The sequence below is a fragment of the Zonotrichia albicollis genome, chromosome 6, assembly GCF_047830755.1.
Source record: "Zonotrichia albicollis isolate bZonAlb1 chromosome 6, bZonAlb1.hap1, whole genome shotgun sequence".
In the NCBI taxonomy this organism is placed as follows: Eukaryota; Metazoa; Chordata; class Aves; order Passeriformes; family Passerellidae; genus Zonotrichia; species Zonotrichia albicollis.
The window spans coordinates 26,791,506-26,812,128 of record NC_133824.1 but is presented as its reverse complement, the minus strand read 5'-3'; the positions used below and the strand labels follow the sequence as shown (position 1 = coordinate 26,812,128).

Below are 20,623 nucleotides of genomic sequence, written 5' to 3'. Positions count from 1 at the left end.
TGGGTGTCCTGGGGGAATGACGTGTCAGTGGAGCTGAAACAGCAGATCCCACAGTTGCAATCTGTTGCCTTCTTCTGTCCTGACAGCAATTCATGGAAATCCCTGGAACTAGACACCAGATATGGAAAAACCCATTAGCTCATCCCAGTCAGCTCACTAGTTAAAGGAGTCACTCCCACCGTAGGTTTTCTGGCAAAGTTAAAAATGTCTCAAGAGAGGGGATTTCCACCAGCTTCTTCTCAAGGGGAAACTATTCCACCTATCAGGAAGGCTGCCCCGTGGTGATATTTTTGTAAACCAGAAGTAACTCCAGAACCCAAGGGAGAAAAAAACAAAAAAGGATTCTGCTGCAGGAACTGGGGCAGTGATGTTTTTCTGCCTGAACAGATACGTGCCACACGGAGCACGTCTCCAAATGGAAACTCCGTGGGTACACGTGTTTACACAAAGCCACCGAGGTGTGCTCATGTGTGTGCAAACACACCCGTGTCCCCCCCCTTCCCAAGGGTGGGATGACCTTGTGCCTCCAGCACGGGCAGTGTGCTGTGGTGTGATATCACACCCGGCTCGCTCTGTGCAGCCCCGCTGACAGAAGGGCGCAGCACACTGCTCGGGGGAGGGCAGGCTCACATGGAACACAGGAGGCAATAGCTGATGGAGGTGCTCCAACTCCCGCTTCCTCTGTGAGCAGGGACAAGTTGCTTCTCCTCAGCTGTGTCAGAGAAGAACAGCCCCCTCCCCCACTGCTGGGGGCTCTGAGGCTTGGCACATTAAGGGCTGAAACCCAACATGAATAGGAAAGGTGGTGCAATGCAGAGCTGTCTTGCTGAGGTTGACAACAAAGGCCATGGAGATTTTGGCAGCTAAGCTTTTCAGCACCTGGGAAGCACTTTGGGACAGTGGGGAAATAAATTAGCTGTGTGATGGCATTTAAAGCCTTATCATTAGTTTCAGAACTAATTCTGCATTTAGATGAATGGGTGTAGCACACATTGCTGAGCTGGAACCTGCAAGAGATAGTGAGGATTGCTCCCTGTTCCCATTTAGAATTTTTTTGGCCAGCAAAACTGTAACTTGCTGTCTTGGTGGATTAGGTCTGGGAGCAGAGGTCTGTGGCAGGGGTAGGCACAGCAGCTACACCAGCAGCAAACAAGCCCCGTGCTGTTCAGGGCTCTGATTACCTGTGCCGCTGGGTGTTGACTTATGCCACTTAGAGAAGGTGGGGTATTACCTGGGTGCTTGCTCTGAATTTGTGACTCCTCAGCTAGTCATTTTATTTGTCTCTCACAGCTGGCACAGCTGCCTTCCCTGCTGGGGACCCCTGAAATGTAGGTGCTGTGTTTTGCACTGTTCTAAGGACTGGAGTTCCCTTCTCAGCAGTGGTGCTGACATCTGTTACTGCAGGACAGCTGATGTGCCAGCCATGCCTAGCTCTGGCCTGGGCTTTCTTCTCTGCAGGGCTCTTACTTTGTTCTGTTTAGCACAGAACACACTAAGCATGAACAGGGGCTGTACAGGAACAACAAGAACTGTGGAAAAGGATCTAAGCAAGGAGGCACAGGTCACACTCCGGGTCCCGGCCGGGTCCCTGCAGCTGCTGTCAGGTAACAGCCAGTTGACCTACTGAGCCCCTTGCCCCTTGCACTGAGCAAGGATAAGAGCAAGTAGAGCCCAGTGATACTTTAACTAAGAGATTAACTTTCTGCCAGTTCAACAACAATGAATCTTCTGTTTCTCTGGATGAATGGTGCTGACTTGAGGCTCTTCCACATGCCGGTCCAAGCTCTCCTGCCACTGGTTGCTCTGCCATCTGAGGAAAACCCACATTTAACCCCCAGGCAGGAAAAGATAGCTCAACTCCAGAGACAACAGCCCACAAAGGTGTTGCCCTGACTCCCTACAGCTCACGTCTCTGGCACAGTGTGAGTGGCACTCAGCTCCTAAAGGAGGGCCAGAGGAAGAACTTCCCATCTGCCTTCTAGATGCTCAAGACTCATGCATTTCCCTACAAAGTCCCAATGCACCTCAAACCCACACATGATGGTTGAAAGAGGTGTAGAGAGGCCTCTGAACAGTCTTGGCGCTCAAATACATTCCCTTCCCACTCTGAAGTACTTTTGAGTACTTTTTATCTCTCACACCTTGAAGTTTGTGGACGTTTTGCCACTGCTCTCAACAGGTACAGTAGCAGCCCCTGAAAGACAGGTCCCAAGCCCACAGAAATCAAGATGGATCTTTCTACAAATTTCGTCATGGCAATGCAAACAAGTTTTGCATGTGACAAGGCAAAAAAAGCAACACCAGATTCGCTGAAATGACCAATTGCAAAGGTTATATTCCAAAGACGAGAATACCAATTGCTTTATTTTAAAACAGAAGTTAAGATTTATGCAAGGAAAGCTGACCTCCCCTTCAGCAGTGTGAAGTTGGGTGCAGCAGCATCTCATGGGGCCCAAGGCCCAGCCAGCCAGACCAGCCAGGCTCTGAAAGGGGAACTGACTAATCTGAGTTGTCTGCAATGAGCTGGGCATGAGTGAAATCATGCCCTGTGTAAACAGTGCGAAAAGCAAAGGAAGATGATAAGGAGCTGGTTTTTTTTTATTATTGTTGTTGTTCTTGATTCTGTGTGGGAGAGGGTAACAACATAGGTGAGGATTTTAACTAGCAAAGCAAAAGCAAACAGCAGTGGCAAATGTGACCCTGGATGTTCAGCTGTGATGAGACACTAAAGGCTCTGTTTCCCAATGCTTGTAGTGAACCACTTTTACGAGGCTTAGTTTCCAGTAAGTGCTCAGCACTTAAAAACAACTACCCTCACAAAGAACTGGGGCCATGAGCTTTGTTTCCTGACCTTGTGCTGTGAGAGCCATTTCCACTCGAGAGGCAAACATTTTCCTTCCATCTCCTCACAGAGTCATCTTTCCTCCCTCAGACATTTGCACCAGGACTGTATGGGCAGAAATTAACCCAGGCCCCAGAAGAGAAGGTGGGGAGACCCTGCCCAGCATGCAGATTGCTTGCAGATCCTTGCAGTGTGGTGGAATCAACCAACACCCTGGTACAGGGTGTGTGCCTGTGATGTGATGGAGGAGCACACGACCGCTGATTTCCAGCTGCCTACCTCTGTTCTGAGTTTCAGGCCAATAACACCATGATATCATAATGATACATCGCGCTCTGATGACAGCACCGCATGCAGCGAGCCTCGGCAATCTGATCTCATTCTGCAAGCACAGAGATGAGTGTTGCTGCCTCACAGCACAAGTGGGTGGCAGGGAGATGGAGCTGGCACTGCCTAGATTGTCAGGCCTGGGTGGGAACGTGACCTGCTGGATTAAATTAGGTGGCTGGGAGCTTAACGCCTCAGCTCTAAATCAGCCTCAGCGGTTACGGGTGAGTCACCAGACCTATCTGCATTCACTTCTTCCATCTGTGAAATGGTGACAATAATATTTCCTCACCTGATGGGGGAGGGAAGGCGGCGTGTGTACAAGAATGAATAAATGTTTACAAAGCACCTTGTGAGCAGTGCGCAGGCTCTGGATGTGCTTAGAAGGAACCTGCCGTTTTCCCTCTGCTCCGGGCTGCACCATACTGTGAACTATAAACACTCCCCTCAGAGTCAACAGTTTCAAATGAGAGCAAACAGGATAATTCCTCAGCAGAGAAACAGAGAGTGGGGACTTCATGTGTTACCAGCAATTTCAATAAATTCCATTCAAGGAAAAGAAAAGTAACTTTTAAAAGATAATAATAAAGCAGAAAAACAAATGAGCTGTGACCAGTATTTCTTTTGTGATGGTACCATGACCTTGGGTTTCACTTCTCAAATAGGAACCAGAACAGAGAAGTGAATCCCCTTGAAATAAAAGTGAAGTTAATAACGGGACGCCTTTAGCTCTTACCACATCCTGTGTATGCTGATCACTCTGCTTGTAGCTGGCAAAAGCACTTCTAGACTTTTCTTTACCATGTTAATGCTTTGCTGAGTCAAACCATGTTGTATAAACAGTAGGGAAAAAGCCTTCCTGCATGTCCCCTGCAGCACTGCAGTGCCACACGCCCGTCCTGCTCCCTTCCCGGTGTGTGGGTGCCTGTGCCCACACAGGGCTCCTCTGCCCTGCTGCCAGCACAGACCCACTCTCCCCACGGCTGGCAAAGCCTCTCCTGAGCTCTGACAGTGAGCGAGCACTCACAGCCCTGCTCACCCTTGCTCCCTGTTTCTGCCACAGTTTTGAGAGCTCACATGCAGATGTGTGATGGCCACTCGGTGTCTTGCTACGTGTTCACTAGCACTTGTTCTTAGGCACACAGACAATTCGTGTTCACTAGCACTTGTTCTTATGCACGCAGACAATTCCTTAAGCCAGCACAAGCACACACAAATATGCACACTCTTCTTAGTCTAATACGTGCACAGAACCACTTATTGTTTGCTTTTTCTGGTACAAAAGAGAGGATCTGCCGAGAGATCTGGACAAGCTGGATCATTGGCTGAGGCCAGTGGTATGAGGTTCATTAAGGCAAAGTGCTGGGTCCTGCACTTGGGACACAACAACCCCATGGAGCTGGGGGAAGAGAGGCTGGAAAGCTGCTCAGCAGAACAGGACCTGGGGGTGCTGGTCAACAGATGGCACCCTGGCCTGTTCCAGCAATGGTGTGGCCAGCAGGACAGGGATTGTCCCCCTGTACTCAGCACTGGTGAGGCCACACCTGTGTTCTGTTCTGTGGCAGTGGAGCTGGTGAAGGGTCTGAGGAGTAACTCTGATGAGAAGCAGCTGAGGGAGCTGGGGCTGTGCAGTCTGGAGGAAAGAAGCTCAGGGGAGGCTGTATTACTCTCTGTAAGCACCTGGAAGGAGGCTGTAGCCAGGTGGGGGTTGGTCTCTTCGCCCAGGCAACAAGTGACAGGACAAGAGGAAATGGACTCAAGCTGCACCACAAGAGGTTCAGGTTGGACATCAGGAAGAATTTCTCCACTGAAAGGGCTGCCAAGTATTGGAATGAACTGCTCAGGGAGGTTGTGGAGTCACCATCCCTGGAAGCATTCAAGAAATTGCTGGATCTAGAACCTAATGCTATGGCTCAGTTGACATGGTACTGTTTGGTCAAAGGTTGGACTCAATAATCTTGGAGGTCTTTGCCAACCTCTGTGAAATGTATGCACTTCACAAATGCAAACTGGTCATACAGATACACAACTCAGCTATGGGACAGAGCCCCAGGCCTCTCCATAGCATCATCATTGCAACAACCTTCTGCCTGGGCTGAGCTTTGGAGCTGAGAGTTCAGGAGATGTGGATTAGTTAGCATATTAATTCACCAGGACGGCTAATTCATTGGTCTGCTTTAGGCTGAACACAACATTTGGTGCATTACTGGCTTTTGCTGCTGCTTTTCATTCTGCTTATACTATTGGAGGTGACTGTAGGATCCTCCCTCCATCAGCAGACTTCCTCTTATGAACAGTTTCACTAAGAAAGCCTTTACCATCTAACACCCAACACCTGTTCTTCAATGCGTCTTCAGCATGTTAATGACACTTGGAAGTTCAGGCTTGCATTTTGGAACAGCTCCATTTGCAACAGACACAGTCACATCCACCACATCTTGAACCTGTAGGATTTTTACCCATTGGTTTACCAATATCAGAGGTAACAGACTGGTCATCTTTGAGCTGCACATCTCAAACACACCTGAACTTGGGAGAAGAGGCAGAAGTTTGCCCAGCATCCTGGCATTGTACTGGTGGGCCAACAGCTGCTGACTTCAGTGACAGTCAGTGGGCATGATTTCTCAGCTCAGTGCATACAAACTGAAAGGCACTGAGCTTTGCAGTCAGAAGATTTCTTAAAAATTATTTTGATATGTCTAACAGTGCTCACTCTAGTAGGCCTGGACATAGCAAGTGTCCATCCACAGATAAATAAAGCAGCACTGGCTGGACTCTCATTTCACACAGGACATCAGGCAGCCTTGAATAGGCAGAGTTTCCTGCTGCTATGAGTTAACACTGGACCTATTATCCAGCTGGACCAGCCACAAGCAGGAGACCTAAAGAGAAAAACTGATCTGTTTTTCTCCCTGACCATCTAGGGTGCTCCCAAATTTCTGATTATGTTCTTGGTACTTGCCAAGTACCACCTCTCCCTGAGGAGCTGTAGGCTGGTATCTTGGCATTTCCCAAGTGGCACTAGAGGGCCCACATCCATGCCCTTCCAAGAGACTAATCCAAAATGCTTGACAGACAGGTTCCAAAATACTGTCAGTCGCCTAAAGAACATAATTAAGGAAAAATAAAACCAGTAATGTTGAATTCTGTACATTTGCTTTTGAATCTCACACTTCAGAGTTTTCATGTTTTTCTCTGTGCTAGCTAACATGAACAGCATGCTTTTCTTAGCTGAAAAAATTAGATTCTCTTATGACCACATGATGTACGGAACAGAGACTTAGAGAAAAAAAAAGAGTAGGAAAGTAGGAGGATTAGCCTTCCTCTTTTTTCAGCCCCAGTAGCAAGCAATCAATGTGTCATGTGTCTGCCACACCTTTTATCCCCTTACAGAAAGCAAAGGATTAGTAAGGAGATAAGGAGGTAAGGAGGAAGCATCCTGCTGTGGATCTTCAAGGCTGCCTGGGCTTCGCAACACCGAGGAAACTGCTCTGGAGCAGGGCATCCCATCATCCCCCCAGTACTCACTGCCTGCACTGCACGGTGGCCCAGACACCCGGCCCAGTGTCTCTGCTCTTGTCAGGAGCAGCATTAGCTCCTCTTTGATGACAGTAATTCCATGCCTTGCTTTTGTTTCTCAGCCAAAAGCCTACCTGTCTTGTGGATCCATGGCCACAGCACAGCGCTGGCAGCTGGGGGCACCCAGAAACCCTGACTGAAATAGTGACAAATATCATCCAGCCAACCATTTCCTCTCCCTGGTCATCCACACGGCATGTGGTAAAGCTCCCACCTTTCTGGCTCAGCTACCTGTACAATGTGTGGCATTCTCCCTCTCTGGTTTCTCCACAAATGTTTCTGTGTGCAGGAAAAGTTGGAAATTCAGAAGGCGTCTGTCCCCTCCCAGCCCAGCTGCCTTGCCACACACAGGGGACAGATGCCTTTGTTCTATGCCACTTCTCTGGTCCCTCAAACTTATTTCAGAATCAACATGGTTCTTTAGTAACTTCATAAAAATAAACAAGGGCCTGATAGCCACGTCATACTAGTAAATTATTTACACACAGATCCCCCTCCGTTTCTTATTGCATGGCTCTTGGTGTCACCACCAGGGACCACACTCGGCCCTGCAGTGCAGTCCCCACTCTGTGGCAGCTGGGCACTGATGTGTGCAGATCTCAGTGCACAGGCAGGGCTTCACCAGCTGCTGCCCAGGGCTGGAGGCTGCCCACAAGGCAACTGCATCCAGTGGGTGTTGGCAACCTCTCCCGAGCCGGTGCACTGCTCCGGGCGCCTTGGCACACAGGGGTGGCTGAGTTCAGGCCAGGTATGAGCTTATCAGCACATCACATCCAGCTGGGAACAGTACTGAGAGGCAGTGGCAAAGCACTAACTTCCTTGCAACTATTTTTAAAAGCACCTTTACATCTCTCTTTTCAACTTGCAGAGCACAAATAAACCAAAAGCATCAGCCAGTTGTTGCTAAAGGGAACTATTATTTGTAGCCTTCCTTATCCCTGTTGCAAATGAAATAATATTATAGTCCTCAACCTCCCTTCACAGAAAAAGCCCCCATCCAGCTCTGTGTTTGATCCTGTTTCTATTCTTCCATGGTGCCTTTGATGATCTTGACTCAGTATGGTCCATCTTACAATGGTTCTTTAGGTCCTGCTCCAAGTGGGCAAGTGGACATGGGCTGGGGTGGGTATCCAGGTTATACCATGACATGTTTTTGATGCTGACCCACGGGGCAGATGTTGTATGTGTGATGCTTGAACAGTCATTGCCCCGTCCACTGCTGACCCCCACAACACAACTTCTAATTCAGAGTAAAAGGCTTGCCCAATTTCTTCTAAAACAGCTTGCTTTGGCATTTGTGTGCACTGAACTTTCTCCGTCATGGTGGTTTGGTTTCCAAGTTTAGTTAGAATCTTCTGGAGTCCCTCCCAGTCCTGCCAAGACTTGCTTGCATTTATAATGCATGGTTCTCTGTTGGCAGCAAACGCTGTTGCCTTTTTATCCTTCTTCCCCCTTGACTGATTTTTGTAATAATATTCAGAGGGCTGCTTTCATCTCTGCTAGGCATGGTCCCACCACCCCCTTCCACCCAGTAAACTTTTCTCCCCCAACTGGAACACTGGCCTTTTACTTGTAATGGATTTTCCTCCCATTCTGCCAGTTCTGACTCAATTTTCAATCCATTGTGGGACTTTTCATACCATGGCTACCAAGTTTGTTTCATTCTTGGAAAGGCCTTTATCAAAAGACCTTTTGAAAGCATCAATTACTATGGTCCCTGCTTGTTCCTGATGAACTATTGCAGAAGTCAACTGACTGACTAGTGGGTCTAGTGCTCTATCAGTGCACCTCCTGCTGGGTGCTGGTCCACCAGGGTGACCAGCACCATCCCCATTTTTCTGGAAGCCTCATATTATGCCCTGGGTAAACTCCTTGAGCCCAGGTGTCACACACAGCAATGCCCTGTCACTGGTACTGGCAGCTGTGCCGGGTGCTGAGGATGCTCCTCTGGGCTCTATCGCCCACCCCTGTGTGCAGTGCAGGGGCACTCAGGGTTAGGGCTGCAGGAAACACCTCAGACCCCGCAGGGCTGCCCAGGTCTCCCTGGGGAAGGCAGAGTACTGCAGCCAAAACACCAGCCCACCATGCCCCAGGGAATGGCATGTGGCAAAGCCATTCAAAAGCCACCAGAGCAGCAGCCCTCGTCCTCCTCACCTTTGGAGCCCTTGTCCCTTAACGCTGAGGGCTGGCAGCACCTGCTTGCCATGTGGGGTGCCAGCATGGCCCTAGCACTGTCCAACCCCACCCTCGTGCCAGGATGAGAACAACACAGTTTAACTCTCCTGTGGCCAAACATGCCAGTTAAGCTGGGGGGTCCTGTCCAGGGAATGGTGGGCACTGCCAGCCCATCCCATCCTCTGCCCTTTGCTGCTTTCCCCTGCAGTAACACTGAGATGATGTGTGTCAGGAGACACATGCAGAAGTGGGCCATGGACCAGGAGGTTCAGGAGTGGAGGGGCCAGCATGCCCCCAGGATCAAGGGGTAGGTGCAATTGCCTGAGGTAAGAGCCATGTCCAGCATATTTGGATCTGGGTCTTGTTCTGACATTAGTTTAGTTTCCCAGTGCACCTGTGAAGTGCTTCAAAGGGCACTGAAAGAGTCTGCAAAGGGCAGCAGGAGCATGAACAGCTGAAGCCTGAGGGAAGCCTCTCAGTGGGAATTTTATCTCTGACTCCTAGATGAGCAGAATTAGGTAAGCACACAAAGCTTTCCCAATCTGAGTTCGAATGTATGAATTTACCATATCTAACACCTCCCTGAAATCCAAAGAGACTCAATTACATTCTCTTTCTGTAATGAATCAGTAATTATATTGAAGAACACTATTATTTGTTTGGCATGACCTATATAAACCCGACTTGGGGAGTGCATAGTTGGTGTGGTGCCAGTACCCTGCGTATTATTGCCTTATAAACACAACCATTGTTTGAATTTCAGATCAAAACAAACCGAGCCACGTCGCTTGTCAGTTATTAGATATCTTTTTCCCAAATGCTCACCCAGGCCGCATTACAATAACAATAATTATTATTACATACTTCCTTATTGTATGTTTGTGCCGAGGTAGCACATTTGCCTTTTTCCCACACATTAGTTGCTTCTCCTGACTCTTATGATTCACTCCTGCCTATTTCCCAATGTCCATGAGGTCTTTCTGCATTCCCAGCTGCATTTTGTCAAGACATGCAGATTGGCACACGGACTCATAGTGCTGTATTGCACCAGCCTGCAAAGGGTTGCAAAGCAGCACAGGGGCTTTGCTCCTCGAGGGAATATACAAACTAAAGAAAGATGTGGACCCTGCCCCCAGGTGCTTTATAAATATTTAACTTGGTCTGATAATGTGATAAGGGCTGATAATGTGATTTGGACAGACTAAAACCCAGCCCTGCTTGGGCAGGGCTGCAAATGGACCTTCTGTGGGAAACAGGGTGGGAGGGGGCCAAGCCAGAGCAGCCAAGTGGTGATGCTTTCCACAGCCACTGCCACAGCTGGGAGAGGACTCACCTTGCCCAGCCCGGGACACCCAAACTGTAGCTGTCAAATCCTCAGCAAGTTGCTGATCTGCCTTTACAGTCACAGAGGAGAAGCGGGTGCTTGGCTGTCGGTGAGTCAGCCCTTCTCAAGATAAACTCCAAGATATGTGAAATGAATCATACACTAGAGGTGCCTATTTGTCTCCATTGGCTATGCAGGAAGCCTGTCCAACTAATTAGGTTTAGACACCTAACTTTTAAGCACTTAAAAACAGAGGAGAGGAATCCTATCGTCATTGACATTCTTCATTACTGGCCTGACCAGGGAGGCAGTGGGAGACGCTCCCTGGAAATGCCCCACCAGGTTTGGAGCTAACCAAGCTCCTCTATCCTCGGTGCATGGGAATGTGCAACACCTCACCTCTGTGTCCTCCCCCTTGGAGCTCTGATGGGCACAGGGCTCTCCAGCCATGCCCAGCTGGCAGAGATGAAAACATGCTCCCTGCTGAGGTCTGAATGAGGCAACAGTCTTGTGGGAAAAGATATAATAATGGAGCTGAAGTCTGTATTATCATGTATTCCGAGCAGGCAGGAGGAACAAAAAAAAAGAAAAGGAGACTTGACCTTGGCATCCAGCCTGGTGCTAAAAGTGTGTTTTGATGGAACGGGATAGGCGGGAAAGCAAGCTGCCTCCCTAATGCAAATATCTCACGGAGCTGTAAGATGTGTGGAGTGCAACCCATGTGTTTGAAAATAAGGTTATGACAAGCTCCACTGTGAAAGTACAAAATGGTATTTTTCAGAGGGTTACAGCTGAGCCTATTGGATGTAAGTGGCCACCAGCACTGCAAGCAGCACCTTCTGACACCAGCACTGCATGCCACATAAATGTCATGATCCAAGAGGCTCCAGAGTTGTCTTAGACTTTCTCAAAAAAGAAAATAAAAAGATGAAAGCATTTTGTCCCAGCACTCTTTTTTTTTTTGAGAAAAAAATCATGGAAACATTCCACTGGTTAATGTCTGCTGAATAATCAGCAGCCAGGGCTGCTGCGGCTGGAAACAGGCAGAGGCCAACAAAAACCATTATGTGCTGCCTTATCATCTTGCTTGTGTATCAGCTCAGGACCATGGATGCAGGATTTGAAAGAACTGATTTTGTCCTGTTTTCTGAGATCTATGCCTTTCCATGTCCCCAACCACTTGTTACATGCATTAATCATCTTATTGATACAAAGGTAATTGCTGTTTTGATGTGCAACAGGTGTCACTTGTTTCTTTTTTTCTGGAATCTCCCAATAGCCTCTTTAAAGCTTCTGGCATGTCCCTTAATCTGAACAACAATTTATTGAGGTGAGATATACTTGACTTCCCTCTGCCCTGGCAGGCACAGAGCCCTGTGCAGATTAGGCAGGTTAAGGGTACCTATTTGAAGCTGTGCCCTTGCTGCACACAATAATCTGCTCCTGAGGTTGGGCCCAGCAGGCATACTGGGGACCTCAGGACCACCATGTGCCTGGCTGAGACCTGGAGGAAAGAGGGTGCTGGCACCTGGCTGCACAGGCTGTCCCCAGGGAGGGATGGGGACCTGCAGCAGGATGGAACACCAGTCTCCCCAGCAGCAGCTTCGTGGCTCTGCTCCACCAGTGATGAGAAACACATCTTGCTCCATGCCTCACCCTGCTGCAGCCAGGCTGGGCACTTCCTCAGCTCCCATTACCACCCTGGCAGGATGGAAATCCCTTCTCTAGCTTCATGCACTTGCAGCGTGTTCAGGGAGGAGACAGACAAGTCTTGCGCCTTGCCCTGGAGGGTTTGCAGCTTCACTGACAACAGGCACACCCCTGAGAACATGGAGGTTTCTTGGCAGGAGGTGGTGGGTGCAGCAGCAATAGGCAGCAGGGAGATCTGTGGTGCTGTGTGAGGAGGCTGTTGGGCTCTCCTGCTTGTCCCCATGTCCAGACAGGATGTGCAGACCCCAGCTTGGGACTGCACTGCCATGGAGCTGGGGTAAAGCAACAGCCCCACAGCCAGGTCACAGGCAGGGAGACAGATGCTCCTGGTCGGGCACCTTCACTTTCCACACCTGGTGATGGTGTTCTCCTCCAGCCCCTCACACCTATTGCCACACTGGTGTGTCCCAGCCCTGCTCCCAGCCTCACCACGGGCTGAGGGTGTCTGGATGCAGCTGGACAGACCCCAGGATGTGGCTAGGCCAGCCTCCTGAACAGTCATGACAAACAGCTAAACACTTGCATGGGCTTGCTGTCCTGCTGTGTGGAAATACATTAATTGCATTAGTATTTCCACTGGAAATTATAACTTAGATCCATTAACTTCAGCCAGTTTCCTTACCCTGCGTCTGCTTAAAAGGACATCTCTGCTTTTTCCACTGCAGTGTCTTGTCAGTGCCACCGGTGCTAAATTGGTGGCAGGCTAGTCACATCCATGTGACACTTCAGAAGAGGCCACACATCACCTCCACCTCCTGCCTTCCCCTCACTTCCCCCAGAGGTAGTCCAACTTCTGAGCTACAGAAAAACAGAAAGCCCTTTGTTATTAACAACTAAAGCAGATCCCAAACCCCATTACTAATTAGTAAAGATGTGCTGTAATTTAGATCACCTTGGATGGTCTTTAGGTCATTCACAGGTGTAAAGTCAGGAGGATTAAGGGCTTATAATATTTGTCTGGTACGGATGCTACCAATTCCAGCAAAAATAATGGAGCTAGCTTCTTGGGTTTCCTGCCACCACAAAGTACACACATGCACACACTCTCTATTTTATGAATGTTTACATACCCGAGCTGCCAGGAATCTCACTCCCGTTGCTTCCCACCACCTTAACACACTTTCCTGTATCTCTGTGAATTTGTTTTCTCACCGAGCAGCTGGTAATATCCCTTTTGCCTGGGAGCAGGCAGAGACCTGACTTCCTTGGGTGCCAGAAAAGCCTGGCAGAGGGCGCACCTACAAGCTGTGGTTTCCATCTCAAGCCATTTACACCTCCCAGTGGCTACCCAGAGATGTTCCATGGAAGAAGCGCGAGGCCAAAATGAAAAGAAGTATTAAAAAGTTACAGACAGGTGGGGAAAGGCCACGCTGACATCCGCCTACTCCCCCTGAAAGGCCACAGAGTCTGAGGAGGCACCTGAAACAGAGGAAACATCTACACTCGCATGCAGAGAGCAGCAAAAGGCACTTCCACACCTACACCTCCAGGGTCACAGCCAACAAAAATAGCATCAGACCCAAAAGACATGTATAGAAGAGCGACTGCAGAAAGCCTTGGCTCATTTTACATCCCCAGCAAAAATAAAGTCAGGAGGTTTGTCCTTCCTCTGTTCCCACCCTCTGTACATCGGAGCACTGCTGCAGACAAGACGTGTCTGTTTACCTGAGGATTCCCATGGGAGCAGGGGAGTTAAATGCCCAACTCATCTGAAACTCACAGGGGAAAACATTGCTTGTGACGAAAGCACTTCCCTTTCCTACCTTGAAACTTTGGGAACTGAGTGGTAGGAGGGGGAATAAACCAAAACACCCCACCCCCACCCTGTTTTCAACAATTCAGGCTTTTTCATACTCAAGTTCTTGCTCAGTAACTCTGACGCAAGCAGATCTGCAGGCTTCCGACTGCCAAATGGCTCCAGGTGAGGGGAAGTGCAGGTGTCTTAAGATAGCAACCTTGTTCTTTTGCCACAGGAGCTGCACCATCATCAAATATATTTGTGGCAAAGCTGGCACTTGGGTTCAGTTTACACTCAGTGCTCAAAGTAACCTCTTATTACCCTGGCGGGGAGTTAAACTGGGCGCAGCGTGCAGCCAGCCCATGACACCGTCCCCAGCCCTCAGCAGAGGCCAGCGTGCGAACCCGTGCTCAGCGGCTCGGGGACAAGATAGTGCTGATTTGAACATCCCAGTGCCAAACTGCATCAGACCAAAGGTCTGCTGTGGCTTACCTCTTACCTCCAAGAGCTGCCAATGCTTATGGGGGAAAATGGGGATGAGAGAGTGATACTTTTGCTGTGCATTGTCCAGCAACAAGTCGCAGAGGTCTGCCTTTGCCTTTAGTAAACCTCCAGGGACATTTCCTCCATAAATTTGTCAAATTGCTTTTTTGACCCAGTTTATACTTTTGACCTCTACAGCATCATGTGCAAATGAGCCCGCAGTTTTATATACACACACGCAATTGGAAAAAGCAATCCTTTAAATCTCCTGCCTTTATCATTTCATTCGCTGCCCCCTTCTTCTTTCCCGCCTTCTGGCCACTCTGGCCTGTTTCAGCTCTCGTGCATGAAAGTGGTTCTTAATTTCTCTGCTAGATGTGGGCACAGGTCTAATGCATAATCTTATCCCTCTGTATTTTGTGACAAGTTTACAATCTGCTTGCATTTGACCCAGAGAAGGAGAGGGCTCCAAAAGTGGCTCCTGTGCTGAGGACAAGTTTGAGAAGGGCTTGGGAGGTTCAGGACATTTTTTCCTGCTTCCCAGGCCCAGCTGTAGTATCCCAGCTGGAATGTGCTGGGCCTGGATGGACTGAGTCACACAAGAAGGCTATTGAGCATGGCATTGCACTCATTCACTTTTTCAGTAATCTTTAATAGTTGACTTTCATTTATTCATTTACCTATCTTTATTCATTTGCATCTATCAAAGTTCTGGCACGGCTCTGGCAGGCGGTGTAAGGCTCCAATTTTTTCATTCCTCTGCTCGGTGTGAATTCATGCCCACACAAATTCCCACTCTGGCCCGGAGGGCTGTGACTTTTAGCCACGAGGTGGGGTGAGCAGCTAAATTCCTGAGCTGAGCATGTGCGCAGGCAATGCAAGGCAGACCACCATGGAGTCGGGCTTTGCCAAGCTAAATCACTGGAAAAAATTCCTTCTCGGCTTCAGCCTTTGCCACTTGATCCGCGGAAATGTGCAGCCTTAAACCCCAGGTTTCCAAAACAAATGCACCCGGGACAAGCGAATAGCGCAGGAGCAGCAGGGGCAGAGGGCCGGGCTGGCGGAGGGGCTGCCGGCCCTGGGCTGGCCCCAGTCCCGCTCCCACATCAGCCCCATGCCGCGGCTGGACGGCAGGAGGCACCGGGCAAAACCAGGCTGCGAGCGACTCGGTAGTGAAATAGTTATCTCGGCTGGCTCTCTCCGTAACTCTTGGAAAGTCCCCGAAATGACGTTTCTAACTAACAATTAAAATGGGTTTAATTATAGAGAGGCTTAGAGCCCTGGGAACAAGCACCATCTACAGAACGAGTAAACAACTGCAGAAAATAATAGGTTGTTTGCTCCCCTGTCTACTCCTCACTTCTGGCCAAGGCGAGGGAAAAAAAAAAAAAAGAGACCATAAAGAGAAGGAAATTCGAGGAACCTGATTGCTCTCCTTAAGGAAATAATAATAATGATCATAAAAAAAAATCTGGAATTGCCCGAGCCTGTGGGCATTTCTCTCGGTTGGTTATTTTGGTTGTTCTTGAAGACCAGAGGAGGGGAAAAAAATCAGCCGCCAGCGCAAAGTCCAGATGCCGCGACTCCAAAGCAAACAGAGGAGGAAGTGGATCATTTGTTTGAAGTTTCGGTGCGATGGCCGCTCGGGTCAGTGCTCTGCAGCCCAGGGCAGGGGTTTCTGTTCTCCCAGCCAAGGCGGAGCGCAGCGGAGGAGCAAGAGCCTGCAGGGCCGGGGCAGGGCCCCCGCGCCCACCTGCGCAGGGAAGCGGGCTCAGTTCCATTGCTCAGCCTGGGATGAAACACCGTCTGAAGTTACAGCTGGGGCTAAGGGGGATAACTGGGCAGAGACTGAGCACTGAGGCGCCCTGGCACTGACAAGCTTTCAACAGTTGGGCTCATTTTAAATTTTATATAGAAACTTCCACCACTGTCCCCCTCATCTCTGCCATACCAGTATCACTATGAATCATTGAATCATACTTTGTTTACTAAAACCTGGAACAGGTCACCTGCTTAGAGACAATTTCTTTTTTTTTTTCTGTTTTTTTTTTTCAGTTTTAGAATGTTGAGTCCAGGGGCCTGGGAGAAAAGGCAGAATTTATCGAACAGCCTTTTAAAGAGCAGACACGCATTTTAACACCTTCAGTTGCTGGGGATGTGAGCTATTTCCCCTTGCAGAGCGTGCCGGGTTTCAGTAAAAGTTTGAAGGAAGGAGCAGGGCTCCGCGGGAGGGGAGCAGGGCGGGTGCCCAGCACAGAGCCCTCCGGGGCTCCGCGGGGTTCGGCTTTCCCGCTTCCCGCGGCAAGTGTCCGCGAGCCGCGGAGCCGCCGCCCAGCGCGGCCGTTGGGCGCGCGCCCGCCGCTCCCCCCGCGCGGAGCGAAGCGGAGCGGGACGGCCGCGCGCGCCGGCGGAGGGGATCTCGCGCGCGGGCGCGTGCCGAGTAAAACGCGCGCACGCACGCACGCGGACACACGCGCACAACGTGGACGCACGCGGACAAGAGCGCGGGCACACGCGCACGGGGGCGCGCGCGCGGAGACGCGAGCAGAAACGGACACGCGCGCACAGGCGCGCGGACTCACTCGGTGCGGCCGCACAACCGCCCCCTCCGGCGCAGCGCAGCGCGGGGCAGGGCGGGCCCGGCCCGGCCCGGCACAGCCACCCACCCGCCCGCCGGCCGCTTCGCGTTCTTTTCCCCCTCCCCCCTTCCCCTTGTCCCTCCCCCTCTCCTTCCTCCCGAAAGTTTTTTTGGGCCTGCCCGCCCGGGTGATTCAGTCGCAGTGTCAATCACCCTGCCCTCCTCCTCCTCCCCTTTCCCGCCGCCGGCTCCTCCTCCCGGGGGTAAGTCACAAACTTTATAAGTTGAGCTTTCCGCGAGCCCCCTGGAAGCGGCGAGCGGGCGCGGCGGCCGGGCGGGCTGGTGCCGGTGTCGGCGGCGGGGGGAGGCTGCGAGCAGGGGCGCTGGAGGCTGTGCCTTACCCACGCCGTGACTCCTAGTGTCCGAGTGCCGCTGCCCCACTCGCTTCCCCCCTCGCTCGCCGAAGATGTCCACAGCCCTGGTGTCGCCCACCATCTTCGACTTGAGCGAAGTTTTATGCAAGGTAAGGGCGCCGGCGGGGGTTCTGCCGCCAACTTCGGGGCTTTTTAGCTTCCTTCGGGTTCGAGTTCGGGCTTCCCTCTTCCCCTCCCCCCCACTTCGTTTTCTGGTTGTGAGCGAGTTCTGCGCCGGGACCGGAGGGCGCAGGGCGGGAACCGAGCGCGGCCACCCCGTTTCGGGACGCCGGGGTCTCTCCCGCCAGCGTTTCCCGCCTCGGTCGCTCCGGAGGAGGAAGGGTGGGGGAGCCGCCCGCGCTCCCGGCGGGCTCAGCCGCGGCGCCGAGCGGGGGGGCCGGATCCTTCCCGTGCCCCCGGGGCCGCCGCGCTTCAACACGCCCGGGCGCGGCGCGGAGGGCGGCGGCGCTGCCGCGGGGCCGGGCGGGGGACGAGCGGGCGGGCTCCCTCCCCGCGGGGCTCGGCCGCCCCTCGCCGGCCGCGCTGCGGGAGCGGTTGGGCGGGAGCCGCGCCGCGCGCTGCCCTTCCCGCGCGCCGCCGTCCCCGGGGGCGCTCCCGGTGCAGCGCTCCCGTCGCGCGGGGCTTCGCGCGCCCCCCCACGCCGCGCGCTCGGCCGGCCCCGGGAGCGCTCCGCGCCGCAGATGGGGGGGCGCGGCGGGGGGCCCGGGCCGCGCGTGGGGCGGCGGAGGCGGTGTCGGCCAGATGCGGCTGCGGGGGAGCTGCCGGGGCAGGGCGGCCCCCGCCGCTCCCCGGGCCGCGGCAGGCGGTGGGTGCCCCGCCGCGCTCTCGGCGCCGCGTGGGGATGTCGGAGGAGGTGGTGGCAGTAGCAGTGACGTGACCGGCTCTTGCTTTGTCCCCGCAGAGCAACAAGATGTTGAATTACAGCCCCTCGGGTGTCAGCGGGTGCCTGCTGGACAGGAAGGCGGTGGGCACCCCGGCGGGCGGGGGTTTCCCTAGGAGGCACTCTGTCACCCTGCCCAACTCCAAGTTTCACCAGAACCAGCTCCTCAGCAGCCTGAAAGGGGAGCCGGCTCCCATGCTGGGCCCCCGCGAAAGCCGCTTCCGGGACCGCTCCTTCTCCGAGGGTGGCGAGCGCCTACTGCAGCAAAAGCAGCCCGGGGGACAGGTCAACTCCAGCCGCTACAAGACGGAGCTGTGCCGCCCCTTCGAGGAGAACGGCGCCTGCAAGTACGGCGACAAGTGCCAGTTCGCCCACGGCATCCACGAGCTGCGGAGCCTCACCCGTCACCCCAAGTACAAGACCGAGCTCTGCCGCACTTTCCACACCATCGGCTTCTGTCCCTACGGGCCGCGCTGCCACTTCATCCACAACGCGGAGGAGCGCCGCGCCGTGGCTGGGAGCCGGGAGCCCGCCGTCACCGACAGACCCCGTCTGCAGCACAGCTTCAGCTTCGCCGGCTTCCCCAGCACTGCTGCCAGCGGGCTGCTGGACAGCCCCACTTCCATCACACCGCCGCCCATGCTGAGCGCCGACGACCTGCTGGGCTCCCCCACCTTGCCTGACTGCGCCAGCAACCCTTTCACCTTCTCCAGCCAGGAGCTGGTCAGTCTCTTTGCCCCCAGCATGGGGGTGCAGGTGCCCAGCGGGAGCTCCCCCACCACCTTCTTGTTCAGGCCCATGTCCGAGTCCCCCAACATGTTTGACTCGCCACCCAGTCCTCAGGACTCCCTCTCTGACCAGGAGGGCTATCTGAGCAGCTCCAGCAGCAGCCACAGCGGCTCAGATTCCCCTATCCTGGACACCTCAAGACGTCTTCCCATCTTCAGCAGACTCTCCATCTCCGACGACTAATCTGGGGTTTATTCTTGCCCCTCCCCACCTCTATTACAATGTTAAGCTGAACTCCCCCCACCTTGGCCCCAGTAGCCCAAGCTGGATGTTAACATGTCCACCTGCCTGCGTGATACCCGCTGGCTTAAACCTTAAGTGCCAAAATTACAATGAGAAGCAATAACGTTTACAAAATTAGTGCCTTTTAACACTTTTCACTGTGACTGTATTACCTCTCCAGCTGCAGAGGGCACCAGCAGCTCTGTGCACTTCCAGATGTGCAGGAAGTGTCCGAATCCGGCTCCCTCCACTGGCCACAAACTGCATCGCCCTCTCCCAGTCCCTTCCCGACTGGCCAGTTTCTGCTAGGCTGCAGGCATGTGGGCAGCTGTTAACATCCAGCCCTCTTTCTCCCCTCCCCTTAAAAGACTAAATCTTGCCTGGATCCGCTCAGGTCTGCGGGAAGAAAAGCTGAGAACGGACAAAGATTGTAGCATGAGTGGGACTTTGACTGGGAGGAAGAAAACAAAAGAAAAGCAAAAAACAGATGGACTATGAGAGACTTGATTTTGGTGCTAAAAGTTACCCATGTATACATGTGACATCTTAAAACAAATAAAGAAATAGAGGGGTGGGGCTAACAGAAGTCATTCCACACACACAAGTTCGTGTAAACAAAGTTCCAGTAGACATAGCTTTAATGGTTTTGCTCTAGAGTACTTTAGACCTATCTTAGAGCACTCACGCCAAGCTTTTTATTATTTTTTTTCTGGGTTTTTAATTTTGTATAACTTTTCAGAAATTGGAGAGCAAATTTTGCTTGTCACTGCACAACAATATAAAAAGCTTATTTAACTTATCAAAACGTATTTATTGCCAAAACCTTTGCTTTTTAATTTTGTTCATATTTATCGGGATGATGAATCCATAGAATATATTCTTTTATGTTTAAATTATGATCTTCCATATTAATCTTAAGATTGTGAAGTGTCTTTTTCCTTTTTTCCCCACAGTTTAATATATTATACTACAATGACATTTTTTGTAACTTTACACTTTTTTTGGTTATTTTATTTTAAAAAATGAAAAATTAATTTAAAAAAAATGCAAAAACTGTGTTTGGATTATTTATTTTAGAACTCCCTCCCCCTTTTTTTGTGTTGGACTGCAAATGGAGTTGTTGTGCATCTTTGCCTTTTCTCTTCTCCTTCTCTTCTCCTCTCCCGGGTCTTGCCTACCTGGGCTTTAGAATGTACATACCTGAGCTCTGTTGCGAGACAATGTGGAAGGAAGACCTTTTTCTTCCTCTTACTGTATAGATTCTTCAAGGAGAAAAGCCTTGGGCTCAAAGTGCCTATCTGAAGACATTCCAAATACAGTTTGTCTTTGCATTTCTGTATTCCAAGTTTGGAGTTTTCCTTGCCAAGGTGAATGGGACTGGCACAAAGAGAATAATGAATGTAATTTTTTTTTCCCCCTGTTACTGTTCGCTACACTGCTTTTTCTTCCTCTTTGTGTGAGTTTATTTAAAAGAGAATCTCTTTTGTAATGACTGTTTGCAGTTTAAATCAATAAACCCCAAGTTTTTTCAAGAAACTGACA

At 51.4% G+C, this 20,623-nt stretch overlaps 1 protein-coding gene across 1 annotated transcript; it reads left to right on the top strand.

The window, feature by feature from the left end:
- The first annotated feature begins 17,058 nt into the window (after positions 1–17,058).
- Positions 17,059–20,623, top strand: ZFP36L1 (ZFP36 ring finger protein like 1). The gene is made up of 2 exons (XM_005479922.4): positions 17,059–17,279; positions 18,092–20,623. The coding sequence occupies exons 1-2, from the start codon at positions 17,223–17,225 to the stop codon at positions 19,040–19,042; spliced, it is 1,008 nt and encodes a 335-aa protein (XP_005479979.1). The 5' UTR covers positions 17,059–17,222; the 3' UTR covers positions 19,043–20,623.

Bases quoted from the DNA above. Each gene is read 5' to 3' on its own strand.
- ZFP36L1 (XM_005479922.4), top strand. From the start codon at position 17,223: ATGTCCACAGCCCTGGTGTCGCCCACCATCTTCGACTTGAGCGAAGTT. The intron at 17,280-18,091 runs GTAAGGGCGCCG...TTGTCCCCGCAG, and splicing joins TGAGCGAAGTTTTATGCAAG to AGCAACAAGATGTTGAATTA.